Below are 11,809 nucleotides of genomic sequence, written 5' to 3'. Positions count from 1 at the left end.
TCGACCACACCCCTGCCAATGGGGATGAGTATTGCCTGGTCTCTGGTAATTATCGGGATGATTTTAAGAAGGATATACCCCTGAATCTCCCTTCCCCACTGATTCCTCTTAGCCCTGATTCTCCTGTTTCTCTGCTGGTTCTGCCCACCCCCATGTCGCCTGTGCTCCCTCCCAGGCTCCCTCTCCCATCTCCTCTATCAGAGCCAGACAGTGTCTTGGCTCCATTTTGGTGTAAGGATCCCCTGTCTCCGCCTTCAGCCACAGAGCCCTGGACTACACCTTGGCCCTCCAACCCGTCAGTTCTGCCTTGGCTCCATGCTCACTCATTTCCACTGTTGCCCCTCATCCAACTGGCCTACTGGCTCCACCGGGCTCCCTCATCTCTTCGGCTCTGCCTTGGTCAGGTATCACCCCGTTTCCACCACAGGATTCCTGGCTTCTGGATGGACCTCTGCCCTCCATCCCTTCGGCTTCAACAGGCTCAGCCTTCCCTCCAGTTCCACCGTTGTCCTCAGTCACTCTGGCTCCACCACAGTGTTCCGGGTCCCCACCTCTGCCTCAGTGGGGATCACTGCCACCTTGATTCTCCAGGCCTGTGGTGTCACCCTGGCTCTGTGTCTCCTCGGCTCCTTCTGGGTCTCCACCACGACCGGCTCCATCGCAGGAGATTGTATCCCTGGTTCCCACCTCCCAGGCCTCCATGGCTCCTCCATTCTGTGACTCCGCATTAGATCATCGTGCTGGCTGTGGCCTGGTTCCCTGCCTGGCTACTCCTGCTCCTGGCTCCTCCAACCCTCCACTCCCCTATTGACTACATTGACGTTCTTTGTTAGTTTACACCTATGTCCAGCTTATAACCATCCCAGTTACTGTGCACAGGTCAAGCTACAAGAGTTTAAAGGGGAGTCGTCTTTTGTGCATGAAAGGTCTATTAACAAATAAAGTCCTGAGCAAACAAGAGTGCAGTTTCATTTAGCATATATTCAAAGAAATTTTCACATTCAATATTCACATTACCCAATATTCCGCAAGTCACCAAAAAATATACACACGTATACAATTCAACAATTTCATCAAAGGCAAGTATATGTGCATATAGGGAATCGAATTGTACAGCACAGCTGTTTGAGAACTTAAACAGTTCAGGAATTGAAGAAAAGCAGTGTTATCCTTTTGTGGAGTATAGTTACAGAGGATGAAGAAGTTGATGAGGTTGATTGTTGTCCCATGCTTGAATGTCTGGTCAATTTCAGTGTTTCATACCACATGAACCAAAGGTGGCTTCATCATCACATTGTTTATGTAAACATGTAGAGGTAGCCCTAGTTGGTTAGCAACAGCTACATCACAGCAAAAATCCTCTATAAAGGGAAAACAATATACCAATTAAACTAAATACATTCCATGCACATTCATCACAATAATACAAACATTAAACTTACGTTTGAGCAGGAAACAAACAGTTTCTCAAACAGGATTAGGCAAACAGGGTGGTAAACAGGTAGCAAACAACCATGAGGCACCATCAAACCATTCACTCTACTGTTTCCTGTTATATACTATTATGAATATGCTCTATCTCCCCCTAGAGTCCAGGAAGAACATAGCAACCATAAATACAATAAACCTTGTGACAGGCATTGACTGTTACAAGCTTCACGTCCTCCACCAGAGCTTCCTCCCTTCCTCCTCAGACTCTTTCAGGCACAAGGACTCGATTTCTAGGAGGGGGAGCTACTGTAACGTGTATGTTCTGTTTTGGCTATGTTTCATTGTGATTTGGTTTTGTTGCTGTTTGCCTGCATGTTCTGTCATTTGACCTAGTTTCCCAGTGTGTTTGATTAGGGTTAGAATTCCGTTCACCTGTTCTGTTAAATATCTTGTTAGTTTTCCTTGCTCTTTGTTTCCTGAATTCATTGTTAGTGTCGTCTAAGTTATGTTGAAGTGTTTCCCTGTGATTCTCATGTATTCATTGGACTTTTGAAGTAAAGACTATTTTGCTTGAACTCTTTGTCTTCATGCACTTGCTTATACATCCACTCGTGAGACCTTTATTCAAATATTATTAAATCTTTTGTTAAAGATTTTGCAAGCATATTGTGCAGTTGTGCTTGGAGTCAACTGTTTTATTAGTGATAACACAATGAAACAAGTCAAATTGTGCAGACATCATTTTTGGCCAGGCTGTCATACAAAGAAATTATGAACACATGCAAAGAGATAATAGATACTGTTCAAAATAAAGACAAAAGTTGTGATTTCTTAATGGATATTTTCCCTAGTTAAAGTGATTAACTACTGTGTGAACTTCAGGAGAACTGATTTCATACATCAACTAGACTAAAAGACATTGAGCAAAGTCGTTAGTTCTGAGCAAAGTCAATTCATTATTTGTTTGTATGCCACATGTTTGATATTTTTGATATCTTATTCACTTTCATACACTTTCACGTTTAAGTGTCTAAACATTTTTAGGCCACTGTAAAGATTCTCAAATCTCAAATAAAACAAATGTCATAATTAAACAGAAATGCAAATAAATATACATTTTGTTTTTAAATAAAATGTAGCTAAATAAATATCATAATTTTGATGGCACAATCTTTACAATAATAACTTTACATGTAAAGTATTCCTTCATTTGTTTCATAAACTTCTGGTCTCTGACCCCATATATCAAAGGACTCAGTAATCTAGGCATAATAATTGTGAGCAGATAAATACAGAAACCGATATTAGCTCTGTGTTGAGGAAAAACGGGAGTAATAATTATGTACGTAAATGGGGCGATATAGGAAAGCATACAAAGAAGTAACTGGACACCATGCAACAGTATAGTACTCCGAGCCTTATTAGCTGAACCCTTTGAAACTGCCTTTCTGGCAGTGAACAGGACTCTGCAATAAGTATAAATGAGAATTATCCACACCAAAGACATATAGATGACTTGTGAAGCAGTGGTGTGTTCCTGGTGGGCTTTGGATGGGAACACATATATTGGGTAGCAAGGTACAAATGATCTGAAGAAAGATATGGGCTGGGTTAAAAGTAAAATAATGATATCTGCCAGACAATGTATAGCTCCTAAAACCCATAGCAAACATATAAAGATGTAGGTCCTTTGTGGAGTGCAAATCTGAGAGTGATGCAGTGGTTTACAAATCGCAATGAACCGTTCTATGGCCATACCAGCCAGATTCAAAGGAGTGATCATAAAGGTGGTTGAACTAAGAACCACCAATATGCAACACCACGAAACATTAACAAGTGGTGAAGCATAGGACAACACATACAAAATCACTGTTACACATATCATGAGCATGTCATTGATTACCAGGTGAATGTATAAAATGTATCTGGAGTCTCTTGAAAACATTGTATTAGAAAAAAAAGTCACTACTAACATTCCGTTGATGAAATTAATGATAAAACCAAGACAAACAATCACAATGTTTTTGGCAAGAGCTTCTTCATAACTATCCACAATCCTGACAGTCGAGTTCATTTCTTTGAGAGAAAACAGGACAGTGATTAAAAAGGGCATGTATTGTATCTAGTCCAAACAGATGATAAAAATCTCTATTGATAACTGAGGTTAACATTTGCCAGGAGCTTATATCTTAAACAATATGTAATTCAAATTATATCTAACTAAATCTACTTTTACCTTGAGCTGAAGAACTGGTTCTGGACTGGGGGAAGTATGAAGCTCACATGAGTTTTTATCAGTAGAGTAATGTTATTTATGGTTTGTAGAAAGGGAGGAGTCATGAATATTAAGCCTGTTGCACAAGCATCATCTAATATTTTACTATTATGACATCATTGCAGAATAGCAGAGTAAGCATTTGAAAACCTGTCTGACATAGTGATGGGAGAAACAAAGCTTTTCAAAGCTTCGAATCAATTGACCCTTTGCCAGGAGTTTGATTGACAAGCGATCTAATCATAAACACAGAATCCGCCATTTTGAAACAACATTCCTTCTCGTGTTTATTCATGTTTATTTGATGCAATAAATTAGTAGGAAGAGATGATCGGTTCACGAGCCGCTTGAACTGAGGCGTTACAGCAGTCTGGCGATCTCAGTGAATTTGCATGATTCATGGGTTCACAGAGATCACCTCCAGTGGTGAACCATTGAAATTTCAAAACGTTTCGAAACATTTATGACGTAATGAAGCCTCGTTACTGAAATCACGTGACTTTGGCAGTTTGAAATGAGGTCCAGCTTGACCTCAATTTTATGGAGATCTTGTTAAGGGACTGGTAGTCAATGCAAGGACTCCAGCTCCCCTCTTTCTTAGCCACAAAAAAAGAAGCTTGAGGCAGCAGGGGGAGTAGAGGGTTGGATGTAACCTTGATCGAGGGCCTCCTGGATGTACTCCTCCATGGCCTTCTGTTCAGGGATGGAAAGTGGATATCTCTTGCCATAGGACACTGGTTCACCCGGTAGGAGGTCGATCGCGCAGTCCCATGGTCTGTGGTGATAACCAGGAGGCTCGTTTGGGGCAGAATATGTCTCCATAGGGGGAATAACAATCAGGAATGTCAACAGACTGCTGTTCAACCGGGCTTTTGATGGAAGTGGAATTCAAAGTACTTGACTGTTAGAGACTTGGTGAGAGGTAGGTCAGGGAAGCAGTCGGGAAAACAATGATTGCCCCACTTCAGGACTTCTCCCATTGTCCAGAATAGCACTGGGTGATGTTATATGAGCCAAGGACACCCTAGGATGCTGTCAGCGGTGGACTTCTCCAGAACCAGAAAGTTGATGGAATCCACCAACTTTAGCTTTAAGGGTCTGACACAGTAGTGTGGCCTGAGCGGCATACTCTGTATTGAGTGAACCTTGTTTTGTGTTTCATAACAGGTTTTCTTGAGCTTTAGATAATGGCAGCGCTCTCCAGATATGAAGTTGCTGGCTGACCCAGAGTCAATGAGGGCACTGACTGAAATAGAGACATTAGACGCAGTAAGACAGACTATAGTGGTGAGTGGTGTAGAGTTGATATGGGGCTGTGTAGCGGTTGTACAGTTATTAATCAATTTATGGGTTAGATATATGAATATGATAAATCATAAAGCTTTATGATTTATGATGACGCATATACCGACCCAAGGGGGAATTAAACATATATATTGTAAATTAATTACAACAAATTATAATCAATTACATATACGATTAGTTCTAGTTTAATAATTATCTAGAGAAACTATGTTTGTCCAGCAAACAGTTAACTTCTCATAGAATATTATGAACAGAGTTATTCTTTGGCCACAAGAATAACTTCCTATTATAGCATCAAAGCATAAAGCGATCGAAAAATGTTAAAGTGACCTGGTTTTGTTGAATGAGCAAAGAACAAACAAGCATGAATACAATGTGTTTAATATACGAAACGGTTAATACAAAGGTTATACGGCTAAATGTACACAAGTAAATACAAATATATACAAAGTGAAAGTAAAGGCCGGAAAGAGAGAGATGATCAAAGAATGGCAAATTACAACCAGCATTAAAACCCTTTTGAGAGCCAACAAGGAAACTCAGTATCTATAAAATCCTACAGAAGTTAATACTTGCATTTGGGTCGGTGTTGTGGTTTAGAGTTTCAGAGCGCTCAGTTTGGTAATGGTCCTTCTTCAGGAGGTTGTTTCTCCGGCGGGTTTTTCGAACGAGGGTTTAAACTGAGGAGTAATTATGACCGGAAAATAAAGAAGCGTGTTGGACTCCGGGGATGGAGCGTCGAAAGCTTGACGACAGGAAAACTTGTGCAACCAAGAGACGCGTGTCATGGTGTTTTAAAGACAACAGACCAGAACGCCTTCTTGATAACGTCCGCCAATGATAGCATTGTAATTTTGGCGGTTTTCCACTTTCCTTTGTCCTGTCTCACGGATTAATTAGCATAATTTATGGTATGTCAAATCGGGTGTATTTTCTTCAAAGTACTATTAAAAATTGAACGATGCATTTGACAGAAATGCAACATACATGAGTGAATAGCTCGGACTCTCAGCTTTACGGAGAGTTCAAACTTGACAGGTGTCGCCCATCATCTAAAGAAGATACACTTTATACTCTAATACTATCGTTTAACATGAAAACTAACCTACTACAGTCAATTCTACACTAGTAACACATACATGCAACAAGCACTACAATGGCAGATACATTCATATTTGTAGGTACAATCATATTTGTGCATACAGTCTTTATGTAGGTCCTTGTGTGTGTGTCTGTGGGTGCGTGCGTGTATTTTCTCTTTATTGCTGTTTGGAATGCGGGCCTGTCTTGTAGCAACCCGATCCGTGGTGTCCGCATCCCCTTTGAAGTCGCGAAGGTAATGTTCAGGAATCTATCGAAGCAGTCATAAAAGAAGTCTCGTGATCTGTTGGTGTGCACCAGGCCGGAGTCAAAATGAGATTTATGGACCAAAGTTTCTTGAATTGATGCTTAAACACAGTTTATGGGGGGGGATCTGCTCACTTTCAACACTGAGCAGATGCTACAGCTGTGAACCACACTCACCATGGGACAAGGAGGACAATCGGGACTTGGAGAAATAATATGTCCCTTAGCATCGCAGTATAAGCAGCACCCTGAGTCAGCTGTCTTTGCCGCTCAGTTGTTGTTAGTCGAGCAGATTTGATTTGCATGGGTTCAGATGCTGGTTCTGGAGACATACTCTGGCTGGCAAGGTGGGAATGAGGACTGCTGACCCTCTCTGTGCTCCATACATCCCTGCACACAATGAGCTACTCGAATGGATAGCTGGATGCACTTCTTGAGACTAATGACGTAATCGTATGCAGAGAGATGCAGCCGCAAGTTAGACGCCAATCCCTGCCGATTGGTGGTCAGGAGCGAGTGATCATTCCAAATGTTTAAAGTTTTGTGCAACAGAATTATTATAAACCTAGATTTAATCTAGATTTAAGATTAAGACAAGACACCCCAGGTGAATAGGGTAAAACTAATAGATATCACCATACTTCCCCAGTTGATTGATTACATCAAGAATTGCAAACATTTTTTGTATTACAAGTTTTCTGAAATGTTATGTTTAAATATGCAAGTGAGGCATTATCTAATTAAATATGCACCAATTTGCATAAATTTATGGAACAAAAAACTGAACATTGGATGAAGTCAGGTTCAAAATTCTTGTTCATTTATTTATTTATTTTTTTACATATTAGTGTCAAAAGGTTTTTACAGAGGGGTTTTTGGTTATCTATTTTTTATTACTCCATAAATAATAAAATACTGTCAAGAGCCAGAAAAAAATAAATTTTCACCATTTTTTTCGGAATAAAATGTATAAAATCAGGCAAATTATATATGAACAAACCCCCTCTGTAAAAAAACATTTGGAATATAGATAGGAATAAAACTATAAAGTTTAGTGTAAGTACTGTGGAAGAGAAAATTAATTTTGAAAAAATTTTTTTTTGAGTTTTTAAAGATATATACAGTGAAATCTACAGATGTAAATACATACAGTGCTATAAAAGATACACTTAAAAGTGTATTTTGGATGTTTTATTTCCTCTGTTCTGACAAAAAACAAACAAAAAAAAACAACGAAAACCAACCCTTTATGAAAAGGCAAAAGGCCCAAAATCTCAGAATTGATGCATCAAAAAACAATGTTTTTGCTAGTGTCTTATTGGTACAAACCACCCTCGGAATTTACACTGCTATATATTTTATTAAAAATATTAATCATAATACAGTACTATCATCAACATTAATAAGGAGTTTCCCAAATTGTTCATTTTAAAACTAGTTTGGTTATGAAGACATTTTAATTGATAAAACAATAGATACTGTTCAAAATAAAGACAAAATTTGTAGTTGTGATTTCTTAATAGATCATTTCCATAGTTAATGTGATTAACTACATACTGTGTGAACTTCAGGAGAACTGATTTCATACAGTACATCCACTAAAAATCACCAAAACACCAGCTGATGAAAAGACATTGAACGAAATGACTCAGAAAAGTGAAGTTAGTTCTGAGCAAAGTTGATTCACCATTTGTTTGTATGCCACGTTTGATATTTTGTTATCTTATTCAATCATTTTCATACACCTTCAAGTTTGTCAAAAAATTTTTAGGCCACTGTAAAGATTCTCAAATGCAAATGTCATAAACAGAAATGCAAATATATATACATTTTGTTTTTAAATAAAATGTAGCTAAATAAAAATCAAAATTTTGATGGCACAATCCTTACAATAATAACTTTACAAGTAAAGTATTCCTTCATTTGCTTCACAAACTTCTGGTCTCGGACACCATATATCAAAGGACTTAGTAATCTTGGTATAATATTTGTGATTAGATAATTAAAGAAAGTGATCTTAGTTCTGTGAAAAGGAAAGAAAGGAGTGACAATCATATCCAAAACAGGAGCGATATAGGAAAGCATACAAAGAAGTAACTGGACACCATGTAACATTATAGTACTCCGAGCCTTATTAGCTGAACCCTTTGAAACTGCCTTTCTGGCAGTGAACAGGACTCTGCAATAAGTATAAATGAGAATTATCCACACCAAAGACATATAGATGACTTGTGAAGCAGTGGTGCGATCCTTGTGGGCTTTATAAGGGAACAAACTGAATGGATAGCAAAGTACAAGAGACCTGAAGGAAGATATGGGCTGAATTGAAAATAAAATAATGATATCTGACAGAGAAGGTATAGCTCCTAAAACCCATAGCAAGCATAAAAAGATGTAGGTCCTTTGTGGAGTGCAAATCTGAGAGTGATGCAGTGGTTTACAGATCGCAATGAACCGTTCTATGGCCATACCAGCCAGATTCAAAGGAGTGATCATAAAGGTGGTTGAACCAAGAACCACCAATATGCAACACACTGAAGCATTTACAAGTGGTGAAGCATAGGACAACACATATAAAATCACTGATACAAATATCATGAGCATGTCATTGATTACCAGGTGAATGTATAAAATGTATCTGGAGTCTCTTGAAAACATTGGACTGGAGAAGAAAGTCACTACTAACATTCCGTTAATGACATTAATGATAAGAGCAAGGCAAACAATCACAATGTTTTTAGCAAGAGCTTCTTCATAACTATCCACAATCCAGATCGTTGAGTTCATTTTACGGTCCTTAATGAGGAAGGATCTGGATCAGAAAGAGAAGAAAGTGTTTAAGAAGTGTCCTATTCTATAGGCTTAGCCTAAAAAAGTCTTGTAGATAGCCTTACCTTGTAGTAGAAGAACCGGTCCTGGATTGTGGGCAGTCTGAAGCTCACATGAGTTTTAATCAGTACAGTTATACTTTATGTGCTCATGTGTTATTTATGGCTTGTGGAAAGGGCAGAGATTATGAATATTAAGTATGTTCGTCATTGCATCACTGTAAATTTGCCTATTCAAACATTTGCTGTTAATTTCATGACAGTGGAATATTTGCAATGCAAAGTAACACAAAGAATATTTGAATTAATTGACAAATACAGCGCAGTTTGTTTGAAGCTTCTCCATTCATTATATATTTTATCAATTTTCCTTTTATTGTGTAGTTTGTGGTAGTGTTTCAGAGTCTTTGCATTACAAAATATGACAACAGTTCAAATGAATCATAAGTTACTCTGAGCATTGCCACAACAAGCACTATACCATCATAGTCATAGACATCCTACTGTCATTCTACTGTCTACTTTCTGCACAATTATTGCCATAATCAGATCTAGTGAATAACCATACAAATTAGTAACCTTACTAATATTTTAAAAATACTATTGATTTTCAAGAAACAGTGCTGTTAAACTCTCTCTCTACACACATACACACGGCACTACTGACAAGGAATCATGTGTGGATGCTTAAGTTGTAGTCATATGAGCGCGCAAAATTTCTGTGGACACTGCAATGGTCATGATGTGACGTCATGTCAAATTCAACATGTAATGAATAATAATAAATCCAAAATGTAAAAATATACAATCTACTGCAAAAAAGTTTGCATTCTTTTAATTCAGCTAAAAGGATACGCTGTGACATATTGATCTTCTATTGGCCACACGTATTCATGTGTTACGAATTCGCAGGTCAGAGCTCACCAAACTTGAACTTTGTAATGCAGCGAAATTTGAAACTTGAGGTGTGTTCGACTTGAAGCGGAGCTGTGCAGACCGATTGGTGTATGACATCAAAGTACTGCGAGAGCGATACTTTCAAATCTTTCTTTAAATTATCTATCCAATCAACACGTCTATCCAATCAGCATGAGAGGAGGACTATATACGTTCCTCAACAGTTTTCAGCATCCTCCACCACCCAGACTCCTCACTCTTAGCAAGCTGCTATATAATACAGGGGGAGTACTCTGGTTTTGGGCCAAACTGCACAGCTCAGAGCCCTCTTCTTGGACAGCAAGCCAAATTCGCGTACTCTTTACTCTATCTGATTATTAAGTGTGAATCAAAGAGTGTGTGAATGTGTTCCTTGAATATACCTTATATCTGATGCATTAGTATTGCATTGTTGCTAGGTACCCAGGATGCATTGTGGATGGTACCAAACTGACTCTCTTGTCCATTTTACTCTGCAAAATGGACAAAATTGGTTCAAATTGTTGTTGTTAGCATTATATCGGTTGTAACTATTTACTTTTTGCATGTTACTTTGTGGGCTTACCCTCTTCTAACTGTGATCTATGATAGTAACCAGGAGTGACTGCCATTTTTATACACAGGTAAATGACATTTGAATGATGTAAACAAAAAACAAAACAAAAAAAGTATTCAAATTAAATCTACGAATTATAGGTTTTTATTTCAACACAAATTATGTTTTAGCGCTGTGTTCATTTATACAACCTACTGTACTATAATGTAACTGCATTGATAAAACTTTCATAATCTTTGTATTTACACTATAATTTCTATTCATTGCTTACTGCAAAATTAAATGATACAAATCAAAACAGCATTTGGTGGTGGAGGTGATTGTCATTTGTACTTGAACTTCTTAGGGTTACCACATGGGGTCAGCATATCTTGTCTGAATGATACCTGTATGTGGTTGCTGTGATTAAGATTTGCCTGTTTTGTAATTGTTTACATCTCAACCCTGAAGCATACTTCTTCCTTGTAAATGTATTCATCCAACATATTGTATTAAAGCAGAAAACAGAGAGTCGTAAGGGGAATATATATATATATTAAAATGATTTAAAAGTATTAATAATAATAATAATAATAAACGATCAAAAACAAGAAAAAAGACAGAATGCAATTCAGAACAACACTGTAAAAGTAAAATATATTTAGATCACCTTTTGGGAAATTCTAACACAGCTAAATATAATGTACTCTGGACCTAAACAGACAGTAAACCATACTGAATAAAAAAATTTAGAGTGGTAATATTTGGTAATATTAAAAAAACGGTTGTCTGCACTTTATTTTGCACTATTATTTTGTTTTGTTGATAATATTGCATTTATTACAGAAGCATAATTGTAGTTTTAACATATCTTTGGACTATTTTTATTGTACACAGCTAAAATGAAACATTTTGGTGATACAAGCAACTGTATAGGAAAACTACACAAGATTTAGAGTTTTGGGGCACTGTACAGTTAATTATGGTCCGCCAGCTCAGAATTATTTACTGTATGTTTTAATGTAAACATAACTTACATTTCTTTGCTTTCATATGTGCCATTTTAAGACATGGATTCATTTAGTCATTTTAAAAATCATGTAAAACAAAGTATTGTTGACAATTAAAGAACACTGTTAATTTATGGCATAA

The 11,809-nt window shown here is 37.6% G+C and overlaps 2 protein-coding genes across 2 annotated transcripts; both read right to left on the bottom strand.

The window, feature by feature from the left end:
• Positions 1 to 2,581: 2,581 nt before the first annotated feature.
• LOC125273612 (odorant receptor 131-2-like) lies at positions 2,582 to 3,698 on the bottom strand. Its single transcript, XM_048199142.1, has 2 exons — positions 3,668 to 3,698; positions 2,582 to 3,507 (listed from the first exon to the last, which is right to left on the bottom strand). Exon 2 carries the CDS (start codon positions 3,503 to 3,505, stop codon positions 2,582 to 2,584), a length of 924 nt encoding a protein of 307 aa, XP_048055099.1. The 5' UTR covers positions 3,506 to 3,507; positions 3,668 to 3,698.
• A 4,000-nt stretch (positions 3,699 to 7,698) lies between these two features.
• On the bottom strand, positions 7,699 to 9,448 carry LOC125273250 (odorant receptor 131-2-like). The gene is made up of 2 exons (XM_048198458.1): positions 9,253 to 9,448; positions 7,699 to 9,170 (listed from the first exon to the last, which is right to left on the bottom strand). Exon 2 carries the CDS (start codon positions 9,143 to 9,145, stop codon positions 8,222 to 8,224), a length of 924 nt encoding a protein of 307 aa, XP_048054415.1. The 5' UTR covers positions 9,146 to 9,170; positions 9,253 to 9,448; the 3' UTR covers positions 7,699 to 8,221.
• Between the last annotated feature and the right edge of the window lie 2,361 nt (positions 9,449 to 11,809).

This window comes from Megalobrama amblycephala, linkage group LG8 (genome assembly GCF_018812025.1).
Source record: "Megalobrama amblycephala isolate DHTTF-2021 linkage group LG8, ASM1881202v1, whole genome shotgun sequence".
NCBI classification, from domain to species: Eukaryota; Metazoa; Chordata; class Actinopteri; order Cypriniformes; family Xenocyprididae; genus Megalobrama; species Megalobrama amblycephala.
This window is presented reverse-complemented; position numbering and strand designations above follow the sequence as displayed.

Coding starts and splice junctions, on each gene's coding strand:
- LOC125273612 (XM_048199142.1), bottom strand. CDS start 3,505: ATGAACTCGACTGTCAGGATTGTGGATAGTTATGAAGAAGCTCTTGCC.
- LOC125273250 (XM_048198458.1), bottom strand. CDS start 9,145: ATGAACTCAACGATCTGGATTGTGGATAGTTATGAAGAAGCTCTTGCT.